The 20,273-nt window shown below is 44.2% G+C and overlaps 1 protein-coding gene across 1 annotated transcript in view; it reads right to left on the reverse strand.

Annotated features, from left to right (window-relative positions):
- Nucleotides 1–20,273, reverse strand: part of DGAT1 (diacylglycerol O-acyltransferase 1) — a 283,457-nt gene that overhangs the window by 67,147 nt on the left and 196,037 nt on the right. The window contains exon 8 of the mRNA XM_053715987.1: nucleotides 14,161–14,264. Within this exon, the coding sequence (XP_053571962.1) occupies nucleotides 14,161–14,264 (104 nt within the window). The remainder of the gene's footprint in view (nucleotides 1–14,160; nucleotides 14,265–20,273) is intronic.

Raw genomic sequence — 20,273 nt, forward strand, 5'->3', positions numbered from 1 at the left:
TAGCGCTACATTTTTACGTGCTACAATATGCTCTTTAAAATTTATAGACATATCAGTACAAGTGGGACACATTCTAAGAGGGGGTTCCACAATGGCTTCTAAACATATTGAACAAGGAGTTTCCTTGATGTCAGACATGTTTAACAGGCTAGTAATGAGACAAGCAAGCTTGGAAAACACTTTATTCAATGTAAAACAACATTTTCAAAAACACGGTACTGTGCCTTTAAGAGATAAAACATGTACACGTTCTGCAAAACTGCTTAAAAATGCACCAAATCCTTCAAATTTTTTACAGTATATGTAGTAAGCCTTAGTAAGGTTGCACCACCAGTAAAAAATGAAATGAACCCCTTAATACCAAAACCGGATTGACAAGAGTCAAAAAAACAGAATAAATACAGTCAGCACCTTGCCGCACCTCTGCTGTGTCGCCTACCTGCCCTTAGGGGTTGAATTTGAGGTAATAAAGCTTCGTTTTGGCCCCAAAACCGCTTCAGGACCCTCCAGTGTTGCAGCTTGTTGTCCAGAATGAATAAAAACTGCGCATCTAAGGCACGAAATTAGGCCCCACCCACCTCTTACACGATGTCTGTTGGGCCTTAAAGTGACACCTCAAGTGATAAAAACAGCCATGTGGGATGTAAATCCCAAAAATAAGCCAAATGAACCCTCTCAATAAAAACAGAATTTATGTTTACCTGATAAATTACTTTCTCCAACGGTGTGTCCGGTCCACGGCGTCATCCTTACTTGTGGGATATTCTCTTCCCCAACAGGAAATGGCAAAGAGCCCAGCAAAGCTGGTCACATGATCCCTCCTAGGCTCCGCCTACCCCAGTCATTCGACCGACGTTAAGGAGGAATATTTGCATAGGAGAAACCATATGATACCGTGGTGACTGTAGTTAAAGAAAATAAAATATCAGACCTGATTAAAAAACCAGGGCGGGCCGTGGACCGGACACACCGTTGGAGAAAGTAATTTATCAGGTAAACATAAATTCTGTTTTCTCCAACATAGGTGTGTCCGGTCCACGGCGTCATCCTTACTTGTGGGAACCAATACCAAAGCTTTAGGACACGGATGAAGGGAGGGAGCAAATCAGGTCACCTAAATGGAAGGCACCACGGCTTGCAAAACCTTTCTCCCAAAAATAGCCTCAGAAGAAGCAAAAGTATCAAACTTGTAAAATTTGGTAAAAGTGTGCAGTGAAGACCAAGTCGCTGCCCTACATATCTGATCAACAGAAGCCTCGTTCTTGAAGGCCCATGTGGAAGCCACAGCCCTAGTGGAATGAGCTGTGATTCTTTCGGGAGGCTGCCGTCCGGCAGTCTCGTAAGCCAATCTGATGATGCTTTTAATCCAAAAAGAGAGAGAGGTAGAAGTTGCTTTTTGACCTCTCCTTTTACCGGAATAAACAACAAACAAGGAAGATGTTTGTCTAAAATCCTTTGTAGCATCTAAATAGAATTTTAGAGCGCGAACAACATCCAAATTGTGCAACAAACGTTCCTTCTTCGAAACTGGTTTCGGACACAGAGAAGGTACGATAATCTCCTGGTTAATGTTTTTGTTAGAAACAACTTTTGGAAGAAAACCAGGTTTAGTACGTAAAACCACCTTATCTGCATGGAACACCAGATAAGGAGGAGAACACTGCAGAGCAGATAATTCTGAAACTCTTCGAGCAGAAGAAATTGCAACCAAAAACAAAACTTTCCAAGATAATAACTTAATATCAACGGAATGTAAGGGTTCAAACGGAACCCCCTGAAGAACTGAAAGAACTAAGTTGAGACTCCAAGGAGGAGTCAAAGGTTTGTAAACAGGCTTGATTCTGACCAGAGCCTGAACAAAGGCTTGAACATCTGGCACAGCTGCCAGCTTTTTGTGAAGTAACACAGACAAGGCAGAAATCTGTCCCTTCAGGGAACTTGCAGATAATCCTTTTTCCAATCCTTCTTGAAGGAAGGATAGAATCTTAGGAATTTTAACCTTGTCCCAAGGGAATCCTTTAGATTCACACCAACAGATATATTTTTTCCAAATTTTGTGGTAAATCTTTCTAGTTACAGGCTTTCTGGCCTGAACAAGAGTATCGATAACAGAATCTGAGAACCCTCGCTTCGATAAGATCAAGCGTTCAATCTCCAAGCAGTCAGCTGGAGTGAGACCAGATTCGGATGTTCGAACGGACCCTGAACAAGAAGGTCTCGTCTCAAAGGTAGCTTCCATGGTGGAGCCGATGACATATTCACCAGATCTGCATACCAAGTCCTGCGTGGCCAGGCAGGAGCTATCAAGATCACCGACGCCCTCTCCTGATTGATCCTGGCTACCAGCCTGGGGATGAGAGGAAACGGCGGGAACACATAAGCTAGTTTGAAGGTCCAAGGTGCTACTAGTGCATCCACTAGAGCCGCCTTGGGATCCCTGGATCTGGACCCGTAGCAAGGAACCTCGAAGTTCTGACGAGAGGCCATCAGATCCATGTCTGGAATGCCCCACAGTTGAGTGACTTGGGCAAAGATTTCCGGATGGAGTTCCCACTCCCCCGGATGCAATGTCTGACGACTCAGAAAATCCGCTTCCCAATTTTCCACTCCTGGGATGTGGATAGCAGACAGGTGGCAGGAGTGAGACTCCGCCCATAGAATGATTTTGGTCACTTCTTCCATCGCTAGGGAACTCCTTGTTCCCCCCTGATGGTTGATGTACGCAACAGTTGTCATGTTGTCTGATTGAAACCGTATGAACTTGGCCCTCGCTAGCTGAGGCCAAGCTTTGAGAGCATTGAATATCGCTCTCAGTTCCAGAATATTTATCGGTAGAAGAGATTCTTCCCGAGACCAAAGACCCTGAGCTTTCAGGGATCCCCAGACCGCGCCCCAGCCCATCAGACTGGCGTCGGTCGTGACAATGACCCACTCTGGTCTGCGGAAGGTCATCCCTTGTGACAGGTTGTCCAGGGACAGCCACCAACGGAGTGAGTCTCTGGTCCTCTGATTTACTTGTATCTTCGGAGACAAGTCTGTATAGTCCCCATTCCACTGACTGAGCATGCACAGTTGTAATGGTCTTAGATGAATGCGCGCAAAAGGAACTATGTCCATTGCCGCTACCATCAAACCTATCACTTCCATGCACTGCGCTATGGAAGGAAGAGGAACGGAATGAAGTATCCGACAAGAGTCTAGAAGCTTTGTTTTTCTGGCTTCTGTCAGAAAAATCCTCATTTCTAAGGAGTCTATTATTGTTCCCAAGAAGGGAACCCTTGTTGACGGAGATAGAGAACTCTTTTCCACGTTCACTTTCCATCCGTGAGATCTGAGAAAGGCCAGGACAATGTCCGTGTGAGCCTTTGCTTGAGGAAGGGACGACGCTTGAATCAGAATGTCGTCCAAGTAAGGTACTACGGCAATGCCCCTTGGTCTTAGCACAGCTAGAAGGGACCCTAGTACCTTTGTGAAAATCCTTGGAGCAGTGGCTAATCCGAAAGGAAGCGCCACGAACTGGTAATGCTTGTCCAGGAATGCGAACCTTAGGAACCGATGATGTTCCTTGTGGATAGGAATATGTAGATACGCATCCTTTAAATCCACCGTGGTCATGAATTGACCTTCCTGGATGGAAGGAAGAATTGTTCGAATGGTTTCCATCTTGAACGATGGAACCTTGAGAAACTTGTTTAAGATCTTGAGATCTAAGATTGGTCTGAACGTTCCCTCTTTTTTGGGAACTATGAACAGATTGGAGTAGAACCCCATCCCTTGTTCTCCTAATGGAACAGGATGAATCACTCCCATTTTTAACAGGTCTTCTACACAATGTAAGAATGCCTGTCTTTTTATGTGGTCTGAAGACAACTGAGACCTGTGGAACCTCCCCCTTGGACTATTTCTAGCGCCCAAGGATCCAGAACATCTCTTGCCCAAGCCTGAGCGAAGAGAGAGAGTCTGCCCCCCACCAGATCCGGTCCCGGATCGGGGGCCAACATTTCATGCTGTCTTGGTAGCAGTGGCAGGTTTCTTGGCCTGCTTTCCCTTGTTCCAGCCTTGCATTGGTCTCCAAGCTGGCTTGGCTTGAGAAGAATTACCCTCTTGCTTAGAGGACGTAGCACTTTGGGCTGGTCCGTTTCTACGAAAGGGACGAAAATTAGGTTTATTTTTGGCCTTGAAAGGCCGATCCTGAGGAAGGGCGTGGCCCTTACCCCCAGTGATATCAGAGATAATCTCTTTCAAGTCAGGGCCAAACAGCGTTTTCCCCTTGAAAGGAATGTTAAGTAGCTTGTTCTTGGAAGACGCATCAGCTGACCAAGATTTCAACCAAAGCGCTCTGCGCGCCACAATAGCAAACCCAGAGTTCTTAGCCGCTAACCTAGCCAATTGCAAAGTGGCGTCTAAGGTGAAAGAATTAGCCAATTTGAGAGCATTGATTCTGTCCATAATCTCCTCATAAGGAGGAGAATCACTATCGACCGCCTTTACCAGCTCATCGAACCAGAAACACGCGGCTGTAGCGACAGGGACAATGCATGAAATTGGTTGTAGAAGGTAACCCTGCTGAACAAACATCTTTTTAAGTAAACCTTCTAATTTTTTATCCATAGGATCTTTGAAAGCACAACTATCTTCTATGGGTATAGTGGTGCGTTTGTTTAAGGTGGAAACCGCTCCCTCGACCTTGGGGACTGTCTGCCATAAGTCCTTTCTGGGGTCGACCATAGGAAACAATTTTTTAAATATGGGGGGAGGGACGAAAGGAATACCGGGCCTTTCCCATTCTTTATTTACAATGTCCGCCACCCGCTTGGGTATAGGAAAAGCTTCTGGGAGCCCCGGGACCTCTAGGAACTTGTCCATTTTACATAGTTTCTCTGGGATGACCAACTTGTCACAATCATCCAGAGTGGATAATACCTCCTTAAGCAGAATGCGGAGATGTTCCAACTTAAATTTAAACGTAATCACATCAGGTTCAGCTTGTTGAGAAATGTTCCCTGAATCAGTAATTTCTCCCTCAGACAAAACCTCCCTGGCCCCATCAGACTGGTTTAGGGGCCCTTCAGAACCATTATTATCAGCGTCGTCATGCTCTTCAGTATCTAAAACAGAGCAGTCGCGCTTACGCTGATAAGTGTTCATTTTGGCTAAAATGTTTTTGACAGAATTATCCATTACAGCCGTTAATTGTTGCATAGTAAGGAGTATTGGCGCGCTAGATGTACTAGGGGCCTCCTGAGTGGGCAAGACTCGTGTAGACGAAGGAGGGAATGATGCAGTACCATGCTTACTCCCCTCACTTGAGGAATCATCTTGGGCATCATTGTCATTGTCACATAAATCACATTTATTTAAATGAGAAGGAATTCTGGCTTCCCCACATTCAGAACACAGTCTATCTGGTAGTTCAGACATGTTAAACAGGCATAAACTTGATAACAAAGTACAAAAAACGTTTTAAAATAAAACCGTTACTGTCACTTTAAATTTTAAACTGAACACACTTTATTACTGCAATTGCGAAAAAATATGAAGGAATTGTTCAAAATTCACCAAAATTTCACCACAGTGTCTTAAAGCCTTAAAAGTATTGCACACCAAATTTGGAAGCTTTAACCCTTAAAATAACTTTAACCCCTTTACAGTCCCTGGTATCTGCTTTGCTGAGACCCAACCAAGCCCAAAGGGGAATACGATACCAAATGACGCCTTCAGAAAGTCTTTTCTAAGTATCAGAGCTCCTCACACATGCGACTGCATGTCATGCCTCTCAAAAACAAGTGCGCAACACCGGCGCGAAAATGAGGCTCTGCCTATGATTTGGGAAAGCCCCTAAAGAACAAGGTGTCTAAAACAGTGCCTGCCGATATAATCTTATCAAAATACCCAGATTAAATGATTCCTCAAGGCTAAATATGTGTTAATAATGAATCGATTTAGCCCAGAAAAAGTCTACAGTCTTAATAAGCCCTTGTGAAGCCCTTATTTACTATCTTAATAAACATGGCTTACCGGATCCCATAGGGAAAATGACAGCTTCCAGCATTACATCGTCTTGTTAGAATGTGTCATACCTCAAGCAGCAAGAGACTGCTCACTGTTCCCCCAACTGAAGTTAATTGCTCTCAACAGTCCTGTGTGGAACAGCCATGGATTTTAGTAACGGTTGCTAAAATCATTTTCCTCATACAAACAGAAATCTTCATCTCTTTTCTGTTTGAGTAAATAGTACATACCAGCACTATTTTAAAATAACAAACTCTTGATTGAATAATAAAAACTACAGTTAAACACTAAAAAACTCTAAGCCATCTCCGTGGAGATGTTGCCTGTACAACGGCAAAGAGAATGACTGGGGTAGGCGGAGCCTAGGAGGGATCATGTGACCAGCTTTGCTGGGCTCTTTGCCATTTCCTGTTGGGGAAGAGAATATCCCACAAGTAAGGATGACGCCGTGGACCGGACACACCTATGTTGGAGAAAAGTCCCAAAACGTTTAATCCAATTTCTCCAAAAAACGTTTGCTCTATATATATAAGTGTCAACCAGCAGAGTAACTTAGCCCTTATGTAAGCTTGAAATACTACCAAAGTGTTTGATTATAGCTTACCCTTACCCTCATGGGGATAATGTCAGCCCTTTTCTAGAAATATCAGTCTTTCTAGAAAAAAATGACTGAACATACCTCAGTGCAGCATAGCCTGCAAAACCTTTCCTCAACTGAAGTTTCCTGTACTCCTCAGCCTCTGTGGGAACAGCAATGGATCTTCGTTACAAATGCTAAGATCATAAGATCATCATCCTCTAGGCAGAAATCATCTTTTTTCTGCTTGAGAGTAAATAGTACACACCGGTACCATTTAAAATAAACTCTTGCTTGAAGAAAATAAAACTAAAATGTCACCACAATCACTTTACCCTTCCTTATTGCTTAGAGCCGGCAAAGAGAATGACTGGGGGGTGGAGTTAGGGGAGGAGCTATATAGACAGCTCTGCTGTGGGTGCTCTCTTTGCCACTTCCTGTTGGGAAGGAGAATATCCCACAAGTATTGGATGAATCCGTGGACTTGATACACCTTGCAAGAGAAATATCCCATACCCCCACTGCTGGGCCGTCTGCTAAACAAATTAACCCTCTTATAATAATTCTAGTGTAATAACCCTACAGAAAGTGCATCTAATTTTATCCCGAACAATATAATTCTACAAGTTACAGCTTATCGATAATGAGCAACCCTCCCCAAGTATGTGCCCTAACCAAGTCAAGCATTGGTTACAGCATGTGCCCTCCTCACACCCAATTCTGCCAATTCTACTACCGCATTCATTATATGCCTACCTCCATCTCTACGGATTGTACCATACCTAGTGTAACATGCCTTCCTCTTAACTGACTGTACCATTCCTATTGAACATGCCTTCCTCTTTACTGACTGTACCATCCATAGCTTAACATTCCTCTTTACTGACTGTACCATACCTAGCGTAACATGCCTACCTCTTTACTGACTGTACCATCCCTATTGAACATGCCTTCCTCTTTACTGACTGTACCATCTCTAGCTTAACATGCCACCCTCTTTACTGACTGTACCAACCCAAGCGTAACATGCCTTCCTCTTTACTGACTGTACCATCCATAGCTTAACATTCCTCTTTACTGACTGTACCATCTCTAGCTTAACATGCCACCGTCTTTACTGACTGTACCAACCCAAGCCTAACATGCCTTCCTCTTTACTGACGGTACCATCCCTAGCGTAACATGCCTTCCTCTTTACTGACTGTACCATTCCTATTGAACATGCCTTCCTCTTTACTGACTGTACCATCCATAGCTTAGCATTCCTCTTTAATGACTGTACCATCTCTAGCGTAACATGCCACCCTCTTTACTGACTGTACCAACCCAAGCGTAACATGCCTTCCTCTTTACTGACTGTACCAACCCCAGCGTAACATGCCTTCCTCTTTACTGACTGTACCATCCCTATTGAACATGTAATCCTCTTTACTGACTGTACCATCCCTATTGAACATGCCTTCCTCTTTACTGACTGTACCATCCCTATTGAACATGCCTTCCTCTTTACTGACTGTACCATCCCTATTGAACATGCCTTCCTCTTTACCGACTGTACCATTTCTATTGAACATGCCTTCCTCTTTACTGACTGTACCATCCCTATTGAACATGCTTTCCTCTTTAGTGACTGTACCATCCCTATTGAACATGCCTTCCTCTTTACTAACTGTACCATCCCTATTGAACATGCCTTCCTCTTTACTGACTGTACAATCCCTATTGAACATGCCTTCCTCTTTACTGACTGTACCAACCCCAGCGTAACATGTCTTCCTCTTTACTGACTGTACCATCCCTATTGAACATGTCATCCTCTTTACTGACTGTACCATCCCTAGCGTAACATGCCTTCCTCTTTACTGACTGTACCATCCCTATTGAACGTGCCTTCCTCTTTACCGACAGTACCATCCCTAGAGTAACATGCCTTCCTCTTTACTGACAGTACCATCCCTAGCGTAACATGCCTTCCTCTTTACCGACTGTACCATCCCTATTGAACATGTCTTCCTCTTTACTGACGGTAACATGCCTTCCTCTTTACTGACTGTACCATCCCTAGCGTAACATGCCTTCCTCTTTACCGACAGTACCATCCCTAGCGTAACATGCCTTCCTCTTTACCGACTGTACCATCCCTACTGAACATGCCTTCCTCTTTACCTACTGTAGCATCCCTACTGAACATGCCTTCCTCTTTACTGACTGTACCATCCCTATTGAACATGCCTTCCACTTTACTGAATGTACCAACCCCAGCGTAACATGTCTTCCTCTTTACTGACGGTAACATACCTAGCGTAACATGCCTTCCACTTTACTGACTGTACCATCCCTAGCATAACATGCCTTCCTCTTTACTGACTGTACCATCCCTATTGAACATGCCTTCCTCTTTACTGACTGTACCATCCCTATTGAACATGCCGTCCTCTTTACTGACTGTACCATCCCTATTGAACATGCCTTCCTCTTTACTGACTGTACCATCCCTATTGAACATGCCTTCCTCTTTACTGACTGTACCATCCCTATTGAACATGCCTTCCTCTTTACTGACTGTACTAACCCTAGCGTAACATACCTTCCTCTTTACTGACGGTAACATCCCTAGTGTAACATGCCTTCCTCTTTACTGGCAGTACCATCCCTAGTGTAACATGCCATCCTCTTTACTGGCAGTACCATCCCTAGTGTAACATGCCTTCCTCTTTACTGACTGTACCATCCCTAGCGTAACATGCCATCCTCTTTACTGACTGTACCATCCCTAGCGTAATATGCCTTCCTCTTTACTGACTGGGCCGTCTGCTAAACAAATTAACCCTCTTATAATAATTCTAGTGTAATAACCCTACAGAAAGTGCATCTAATTTTATCCCGAACAATATAATTCTACAAGTTACAGCTTATCGATAATGAGCAACCCTCCCCAAGTATGTGCCCTAACCAAGTCAAGCATTGGTTACAGCATGTGCCCTCCTCACACCCAATTCTGCCAATTCTACTACCGCATTCATTATATGCCTACCTCCATCTCTACGGATTGTACCATACCTAGTGTAACATGCCTTCCTCTTAACTGACTGTACCATTCCTATTGAACATGCCTTCCTCTTTACTGACTGTACCATCCATAGCTTAACATTCCTCTTTACTGACTGTACCATACCTAGCGTAACATGCCTACCTCTTTACTGACTGTACCATCCCTATTGAACATGCCTTCCTCTTTACTGACTGTACCATCTCTAGCTTAACATGCCACCCTCTTTACTGACTGTACCAACCCAAGCGTAACATGCCTTCCTCTTTACTGACTGTACCATCCATAGCTTAACATTCCTCTTTACTGACTGTACCATCTCTAGCTTAACATGCCACCCTCTTTACTGACTGTACCAACCCAAGCCTAACATGCCTTCCTCTTTACTGACTGTACCATTCCTATTGAACATGCCTTCCTCTTTACTGACTGTACCATCCATAGCTTAGCATTCCTCTTTAATGACTGTACCATCTCTAGCGTAACATGCCACCCTCTTTACTGACTGTACCAACCCAAGCGTAACATGCCTTCCTCTTTACTGACTGTACCAACCCCAGCGTAACATGCCTTCCTCTTTACTGACTGTACCATCCCTATTGAACATGTAATCCTCTTTACTGACTGTACCATCCCTATTGAACATGCCTTCCTCTTTACTGACTGTACCATCCCTATTGAACATGCCTTCCTCTTTACTGACTGTACCATCCCTATTGAACATGCCTTCCTCTTTACCGACTGTACCATTTCTATTGAACATGCCTTCCTCTTTACTGACTGTACCAACCCCAGCATAACATGCCTTCCTCTTTACTAACTGTACCATCCCTATTGAACATGCTTTCCTCTTTAGTGACTGTACCATCCCTATTGAACATGCCTTCCTCTTTACTAACTGTACCATCCCTATTGAACATGCCTTCCTCTTTACTGACTGTACAATCCCTATTGAACATGCCATCCTCTTTACTGACTGTACCATCCCTAGCGTAACATGCCTTCCTCTTTACTGACTGTACCATCCCTATTGAACGTGCCTTCCTCTTTACCGACAGTACCATCCCTAGAGTAACATGCCTTCCTCTTTACTGACAGTACCATCCCTAGCGTAACATGCCTTCCTCTTTACCGACTGTACCATCCCTATTGAACATGTCTTCCTCTTTACTGACGGTAACATGCCTTCCTCTTTACTGACTGTACCATCCCTAGCGTAACATGCCTTCCTCTTTACCGACAGTACCATCCCTAGCGTAACATGCCTTCCTCTTTACCGACTGTACCATCCCTACTGAACATGCCTTCCTCTTTACCTACTGTAGCATCCCTACTGAACATGCCTTCCTCTTTACTGACTGTACCATCCCTATTGAACATGCCTTCCACTTTACTGACTGTACCAACCCCAGCGTAACATGTCTTCCTCTTTACTGACGGTAACATACCTAGCGTAACATGCCTTCCACTTTACTGACTGTACCATCCCTAGCATAACATGCCTTCCTCTTTACTGACTGTACCATCCCTATTGAACATGCCTTCCTCTTTACTGACTGTACCATCCCTATTGAACATGCCTTCCTCTTTACTGACTGTACCATCCCTATTGAACATGCCTTCCTCTTTACTGACTGTACCATCCCTATTGAACATGCCTTCCTCTTTACTGACTGTACCATCCCTATTGAACATGCCTTCCTCTTTACTGACTGTACCATCCCTATTGAACATGCCTTCCTCTTTACTGACTGTACTAACCCTAGCGTAACATACCTTCCTCTTTACTGACGGTAACATCCCTAGTGTAACATGCCTTCCTCTTTACTGGCAGTACCATCCCTAGTGTAACATGCCTTCCTCTTTACTGGCAGTACCATCCCTAGTGTAACATGCCTTCCTCTTTACTGACTGTACCATCCCTAGCGTAACATGCCATCCTCTTTACTGACTGTACCATCCCTAGCGTAATATGCCTTCCTCTTTACTGACTGTACCATCCCTATTGAACATGCCTTCCTCTTTACTGACTGTACCATCACTAGCTTAACATTCCTCTTTACTGACGGTACCATCCCTAGCGTAACATGCCTTCCTCTTTACTGACAGTACCAACCCCATCGTAACATGCCTTCCTCTTTACCGACAGGTACCATCCCTAGTGTAACATGCCTTCCTCTTTATGAGCTGTACCATTCCTAGCCCAAAACATGCCTTCCTCTTTACTGACACTACCATCCCAAGCGTAACATGCCTTCCTCTTTACTGACACTATCATCCCAAGCATAACATCCTTTAAACTGACAGTACCATCCCTAGCATAACATGCCTTTCTCTTTACTGACACTACCATCCAAAGCGTAACATGCCTTCCTCTTTACTAAAGGCACCATCCCAAGTGCCATGTAACATGCCTTGTTCTTTACCAACAGTAACCATCCCAGGTGTAACATGCCTTCTTTTTCGACTGTACCATCCCAATCAGAACATGGCTTCTTCTTTACGGACAATAACCATCCAAATGTAGAATGGCTTTTTTTGATCAATGGTATCATCCCAAGCGTAACATGCCTTCTTTACCAACGGTACCATTCCCAGCATAACATGCCTTCTATATCGACCGTAGCATCCCAAGCGCAACATGCCTTCTTTAATGACAGTACCATTCCAAGCATTACGGTTTCTTTATCGATGGTACCATTCTAAGTATAACATGGCTTCTTTATCGATGATACCATTCCAAGCGTAACATGCCTTCCTCTTTACTGACTGTACCATCCCTATTGAACATGCCTTCCTCTTTACTGACTGTACTAACCCTAGCGTAACATACCTTCCTCTTTACTGACGGTAACATCCCTAGTGTAACATGCCTTCCTCTTTACTGGCAGTACCATCCCTAGTGTAACATGCCTTCCTCTTTACTGACTGTACCATCCCTAGCGTAATATGCCTTCCTCTTTACTGACTGTACCATCCCTATTGAACATGCCTTCCTCTTTACTGACTGTACCATCCCTAGCTTAACATTCCTCTTTACCGACGGTACCATCCCTAGCGTAACATGCCTTCCTCTTTACTGACTGTACCAACCCCATCGTAACATGCCTTCCTCTTTACCGACAGGTACCATCCCTAGTGTAACATGCCTTCCTCTTTATGAGCTGTACCATTCCTAGCGCAAAACATGCCTTCCTCTTTACTGACACTACCATCCCAAGCGTAACATGCCTTCCTCTTTTACTGACACTATCATCCCAAGCATAACATCCTTTAAACTGACAGTACCATCCCTAGCATAACATGCCTTTCTCTTTACTGACACTACCATCCCAAGCGTAACATGCCTTCCTCTTTACTAAAGGCACCATCCCAAGTGCCATGTAACATGCCTTGTTCTTTACCAACAGTAACCATCCCAAGTGTAACATGCCTTCTTTTCCGACTGTACCATCCCAATCAGAACATGGCTTCTTCTTTACGGACAATAACCATCCAAATGTAGAATGGCTTTTTTTGATCAATGGTATCATCCCAAGCGTAACATGCCTTCTTTACCAACGGTACCATTCCCAGCATAACATGCCTTCTATATCGACCGTAGCATCCCAAGCGCAACATGCCTTCTTTAATGACAGTACCATTCCAAGCATTACGGTTTCTTTATCGATGGTACCATTCCAAGTATAACATGGCTTCTTTATCGATGATATCATTCCAAGCGTAACATGCCACTTTCTTTGACAATGGTACCATCCTAAGCATAACAAGTCTTATTTATCACCAACGGTAATAAAGAAGGCATGTTGCTCTTGGAATGGTACCAACAGTACCATCCCAAGCATAATATTGCTTCTTTATCAACGGTAGCATCCAAAGCATAACATGGCTTCTTTATCGATGATACCATTCCAATCGTAACATGACGCTTCCTTTGCCAATAGTACCATCCCTTCTTTGCCAGTGGTAGCGTAACAAGCCATCTTTATTGAGAGTACCATCCCTAGTTTAACATGCCTTCCACTTAACCCCCAGTACCCATCCTAAGAATAACATGGTTTCTTTACCAACAGTAGCATCCCATGGTTACTTTAATGATGATACCATTCCAAGTGTAACATGCCATCTTTGCCAATGGTACCATCCCAAGCATAACATGGCTTCTTTATCGATGATACCATTCAAAGCATAACATGACTTCTTCTTTGCCAATGGTATCATCTCAAGCATAACATGCCGCCTTCTTTACTGATTGTACTATCCCAAGCGTAACATGGCCTATTTATCGACTGTACCATTCAAAGCATAACATGCCTTCTTTACAGACAGTATCATCCAAAGCACAACAGTTTATTTATCAACAGTACCACCCCAAGCGTAACATGGCTTCTTTGCCAGCTTGCTTCTCTCCCCTCTGCTGACTGTACCTTCCTAAAGCATAACAATGCATAATGCGTCCATCTACTCTGTACCAACTGTACAATCCCAAACATAACATGACACCCATCTCCTTCCATCTCACCATCTCCAAAAGACGACGAAGGAGAAATCTCTTTCGGATCCGTGGTGACCGGGGGAAGTTCAGCTCGTAACAGAGTGTGGGAGCGCAAACAAAATAGTACATGTCTAGGAACAAGAGATATGATAAAAAGAAAATGTATGCTTTCCTGATAAATTTATTTCTTTTTTGACACGATGAGTCCACGGATCATCTTAATTACTAATGGGATATTCACCTCCTGGTCAGCAGGAGGCGGCAAAGAGCACCATAGCAGAGCTGTTAAATAGCTCCTCCCTTCCCTCCCACTCCAGTCATTCGACCAAAGTTAGGAAGAGAAAGGAAAAGCCAAGGTGCAGAGGTGTCTGAAGTTTACAATATCCCACAACCTGTCTAAAAGATCAGGGCGGGCCGTGGACTCATTGTGTCAAAAAAACATAATTTATGCTTACCTGATAAATGTATTTCTCTTGTAGTGTAGTCAGTCCACGGGTCATCCATTACTTATGGGATTATATCTCCTTCCCAACAGGAAGTTGCAAGAGGATCACCCAAGCAGAGCTGCTACATAGATCCTCCCCTCACATGTCATATCCAGTCATTCGACCAAAACAAGACGAGAAAGGAGAAACCATAGGGTGCAGTGGTGACTGGAGTTTAATTAAAATTTAGATCTGCCTTAAAGACAGGGCGGGCCGTGGACTGACTACACTACAAGAGAAATAAATTTATCAGGTAAGCATAAATTATGTTTTCTCTTGTTAAGTGTGTTCAGTCCACGGGTCATCCATTACTTATGGGATACCAATACCAAAGCTAAAGTACACGGATGATGGGAGGGACAAGGCAGGAACTTTAAAAGGAAGGAACCACTGCCTGAAGAACCTTTCTCCCAAAAATAGCCTCCGAAGAAGCAAAAGTGTCAAATTTGTAAAATTTCGAAAAAGTGTGAAGTGAAGACCAAGTTGCAGCCTTGCAAATCTGTTCAACAGAGGCCTCATTCTTGAAGGCCCAGGTGGAAGCCACAGCTCTAGTGGAATGAGCTGTAATTCTTTCAGGAGGCTGCTGTCCAGCAGTCTCATAGGCTAAACGTATTATGCTACGAAGCCAAAAGGAGAGAGAGGTAGCCGAAGCCTTTTGACCTCTCCTCTGTCCAGAGTAAACGACAAACAGAGAAGAAGTTTGACGAAAATCTTTAGTTGCCTGCAAATAGAACTTCAGGGCACGGACTACGTCCAGATTATGCAAAAGTCGTTCCTTCTTTGAAGAAGGGTTAGGACACAATGATGGAACAACAATCTCTTGATTGATATTCCTGTTAGAAACTACCTTAGGTAAGAACCCAGGTTTAGTACGCAGAACTACCTTGTCTGAATGAAAAATTAGATAAGGAGAATCACAATGTAAGGCAGATAACTCAGAGACTCTTCGAGCCGAGGAAATAGCCATCAAAAACAGAACTTTCCAAGATAACAGCTTGACATCAATGGAATGAAGGGGTTCAAATGGAACACCTTGCAAAACGTTAAGAACTAAGTTTAAGCTCCACGGCGGAGCAACAGTCTTAAACACAGGCTTAATCCTAGCCAAAGCCTGAACATCTGGAACTTCTGCCAGACGTTTGTGTAGAAGAATAGACAGAGCCGAAATCTGTCCCTTTAACGAACTAGCAGATAAGCCCTTTTCTAAACCCTCTTGTAGAAAAGACAATATCCTAGGAATCCTAACCTTACTCCATGAGTAACTCTTGGATTCGCACCAATATAAATATTTACGCCATATCTTATGGTAAATTTTTCTGGTAACAGGTTTCCGAGCCTGTATTAAGGTATCAATAACCGACTCCGAGAAGCCACGCTTTGATAGAATCAAGCGTTCAATCTCCATGCAGTCAGCCTCAGAGAAATTAGATTTGGATGGTTGAAAGGACCCTGAATTAGAAGGTCCTGCCTCAGAGGCAGAGACCATGGTGGACAGGACGACATGTCCACTAGGTCTGCATACCAGGTCCTGCGTGGCCACGCAGGCGCTATCAAAATCACTGATGCTCTCTCCTGTTTGATCTTGGCAATCAGTCGAGGCAGCATCGGAAATGGTGGAAACACATAAGCCATGTTGAAGACCCAAGGGGCTGTCAGAGCATCTATCAGCACCACGCCCGGGTCCCTGGATCTGGATCCGTAACAAGGAAGCTTGGCGTTCTGGCGAGACGCCATGAGATCCAGATCTAGTTTGCCCCAACAATGAATCAGTTGAGCGAAGACCTCCGGATGAAGTTCCCACTCCCCCGGATGAAAAGTCTGGCGACTTAGAAAATCCGCCTCCCAGTTCTCCACGCCTGGGATGTGGATCGCTGATAGGTGGCAAGAGTGGGACTCTGCCCAGCGAATTATCTTTGAGACTTCCAACATCGCTAGGGAACTCCTGGTTCCCCCTTGATGGTTGATGTAAGCCACAGTCGTGATGTTGTCCAACTGAAATCTGATGAACCTCAGAGTTGCTAACTGAGGCCAAGCTAGAAGAGCATTGAATATTGCTCTTAACTCCAGAATATTTATTGGGAGGAGTTTCTCCTCCTGAGTCCATGATCCCTGAGCCTTCAGGGAATTCCAGACTGCGCCCCAACCTAGAAGGCTGGCGTCTGTTGTTACAATCGTCCAATCTGGCCTGCGAAAGGTCACCCCCTTGGACAGATGGGGCTGAGAAAGCCACCATAGAAGAGAATCTCTGGTCTCTTGATCCAGATTTAGTAGAGTGGACAAATCTGAGTAATCCCCATTCCACTGACTGAGCATGCACAATTGCAGTGGTCTGAGATGCAGGCGCGCAAATGGTACTATGTCCATTGCCGCTACCATTAAGCCGATTACTTCCATGCACTGAGCTACTGACGGGTGTGGAATGGAATGAAGGGCCCAGCAAGTATTTTGAAGCTTTAATAACCTGGACTCAGTCAGGTAAATTTTCATCTCTATAGAATCTATAAGAGTCCCTAGGAAGGGAACCCTTGTGAGTGGTAATAGAGAACTCTTTTCCACGTTCACCTTCCACCCATGCGACCTCAGAAATGCCAGAACTATCTCTGTATGAGACTTGGCAATTTGAAAACTTGACGCTTGTATCAGAATGTCGTCTAGGTACGGAGCCACCGCTATGCCTCGCGGTCTTAGTACCGCCAGAAGAGAGCCCAGAACCTTTGTAAAAATTCTCGGGGCCGTAGCTAACCCGAAGGGAAGAGCTACAAACTGGTAATGCCTGTCTAGGAAGGCAAATCTTAGGAACGGATAATGATCTTTGTGAATCGGTATGTGAAGGTAGGCATCCTTTAAGTCCACTGTGGTCATGTATTGACCCTCTTGGATCATGGGTAGGATGGTTCGAATAGTTTCCATTTTGAATGATGGAACTCTTAGGAATTTGTTTAAGATTTTTAGGTCCAAGATTGGTCTGAAGGTTCCCTCTTTCTTGGGGACCACAAACAGATTTGAGTAAAATCCTTGCCCTTGTTCCGTCCGCGGAACTGGGTGGATCACCCCCATTATAAGGAGGTCTTGTACACAGCGTAGAAACGCCTCTTTCTTTATTTGGTTTGCTGATAACCTTGAAAGATGAAATCTCCCTTGTGGAGGAGAAGCTTTGAAGTCCAGAAGGTATCCCTGAGATATGATCTCCAACGCCCAGGGATCCTGGACATCTCTTGCCCAAGCCTGGGCGAAGAGAGATAGTCTGCCCCCCACTAGATCCGTTTCCGGATAGGGGGCCCTCTCTTCATGCTGTCTTAGGGGCAGAAGCAGGTTTTCTGGCCTGCTTGCCCTTGTTCCAGGACTGGTTAGCTTTCCAGCCCTGTCTGTAACGAGCAACAGTTCCTTCCTGTTTTGGAGCGGAGGAAGTTGATGCTGCTCCTGTCTTGAAGTTACGAAAGGCACGAAAATTAGACTGTTTGGCCTTTGATTTGGCCTTGTCCTGAGGAAGAGTATGACCCTTACCTCCAGTAATGTCAGCAATAATTTCTTTCAAGCCGGGCCCGAATAAGGTCTGCCCTTTGAAAGGAATATTAAGCAATTTAGATTTAGAAGTCACGTCAGCTGACCATGATTTAAGCCATAGCGCTCTGCGCGCTTGGATGGCGAATCCAGAGTTCTTAGCCGTTAGTTTGTTTAAATGTACAACAGCATCAGAAACAAATGCGTTAGCTAGCTTAAGTGCTTTAAGCTTGTTCATAATCTCATCCAATGGAGCTGTGCGAATGGCCTCTTCCAGAGACTCAAACCAGAATGCCGCAGCAGCAGTGACAGGGGCAATGCATGCAAGGGGCTGTAAGATAAAACCTTGTTGAACAAACATTTTCTTAAGGTAGCCTTCTAATTTTTTATCCATTGGATCTGAAAAAGCACAACTATCCTCCACCGGGATAGTGGTACGCTTAGCCAAAGTAGAAACTGCTCCCTCCACCTCGTTTGCAGGGGGGCCCCGCATGCTATTCCCCTTTCTGAAGTTACCTCACTCCTCAGAATGTGCAAGAAAACATAATTTATGCTTACCTGATAAATTCCTTTCTTCTGTAGTGTGATCAGTCCACGGGTCATCATTACTTCTGGGATATTACTCCTCCCCAACAGGAAGTGCAAGAGGATTCACCCAGCAGAGCTGCATATAGCTCCTCCCCTCTACGTCACTCCCAGTCATTCGACCAAGGACCAACGAGAAAGGAAAAGCCAAGGGTGAAGTGGTGACTGGAGTATAAATTAAAAAATATTTACCTGCCTTAAAAACAGGGCGGGCCGTGGACTGATCACACTACAGAAGAAAGGAATTTATCAGGTAAGCATAAATTATGTTTTCTTCTGTTAAGTGTGATCAGTCCACGGGTCATCATTACTTCTGGGATACCAATACCAAAGCAAAAGTACACGGATGACGGGAGGGATAGGCAGGCTCTTTATACAGAAGGAACCACTGCCTGAAGAACCTTTCTCCCAAAAATAGCCTCCGATGAAGCAAAAGTGTCAAATTTGTAAAATTTGGAAAAAGTATGAAGCGAAGACCAAGTTGCAGCCTTGCAAATCTGTTCAACAGAGGCCTCATTCTTGAAGGCCCAAGTGGAAGCCACAGCTCTAGTAGAATGAGCTGTAATTCTTTCAGGAGGCTGCTGTCCAGCAGTCTCATAAGCTAAACGAATTATGCTACAAAGCCAAAAACAAAGAGGTAGCGGAAGCTTTTTGACCTCTCCTCTGCCCAGAGTAAATGACAAACAGAGAAGACGTTTGTCGAAATTCCTTAGTTGCCTGTAAGTAAAATTTTAGAGCACGGACTACATCCAGGTTGTGCAGTAGACGTTCCTTCTTTGAAGAAGGATTTGGGCATAAAGAAGGAACAACAATCTCTTGATTGATATTCCTGTTAGTAACTACCTTAGGTAAGAACCCAGGTTTAGTACGCAGGACTACCTTATCCGAATGAAAAATCAAATAAGGAGAATCACAATGTAAGGCTGATAATTCAGAGACTCTTCGAGCCGAGGAAATAGCCATTAAAAATAGAACTTTCCAAGATAACAACTTTATATCAATGGAATGAAGGGGTTCAAACGGAACGCCCTGTAAAACATTAAGAACAAGGTTTAAACTCCATGGTGGAGCAACAGTTTTAAACACAGGCTTAATTCTGGCCAAAGCCTGACAAAAAGCCTGGACGTCAGGAACTTCTGACAGACGTTTGTGTAACAGAATGGACAGAGCTGAGATCTGTCCCTTTAATGAACTAGCGGATAAACCCTTTTCTAAACCTTCTTGTAGAAAAGACAATATCCTAGGAATCCTAACCTTACTCCAAGAGTAACCTTTGGATTCACACCAATATAGGTATTTACGCCATATCTTATGGTAAATCTTTCTGGTAACAGGTTTCCTAGCCTGTATTAAGGTATCAATAACTGACTCAGAAAATCCACGTCTTGATAAAATCAAGCGTTCAATTTCCAAGCAGTCAGCTTCAGAGAAGTTAGATTTTGATGTTTGAAGGGACCCTGTATCAGAAGGTCCTGTTTCAGAGGTAGAGACCAAGGTGGACAGGATGACATGTCCACCAGGTCTGCATACCAAGTCCTGCGTGGCCACGCAGGTGCTATTAGAATCACT

This window comes from Bombina bombina, chromosome 5, assembly GCF_027579735.1.
Source record: "Bombina bombina isolate aBomBom1 chromosome 5, aBomBom1.pri, whole genome shotgun sequence".
NCBI classification, from domain to species: Eukaryota; Metazoa; Chordata; class Amphibia; order Anura; family Bombinatoridae; genus Bombina; species Bombina bombina.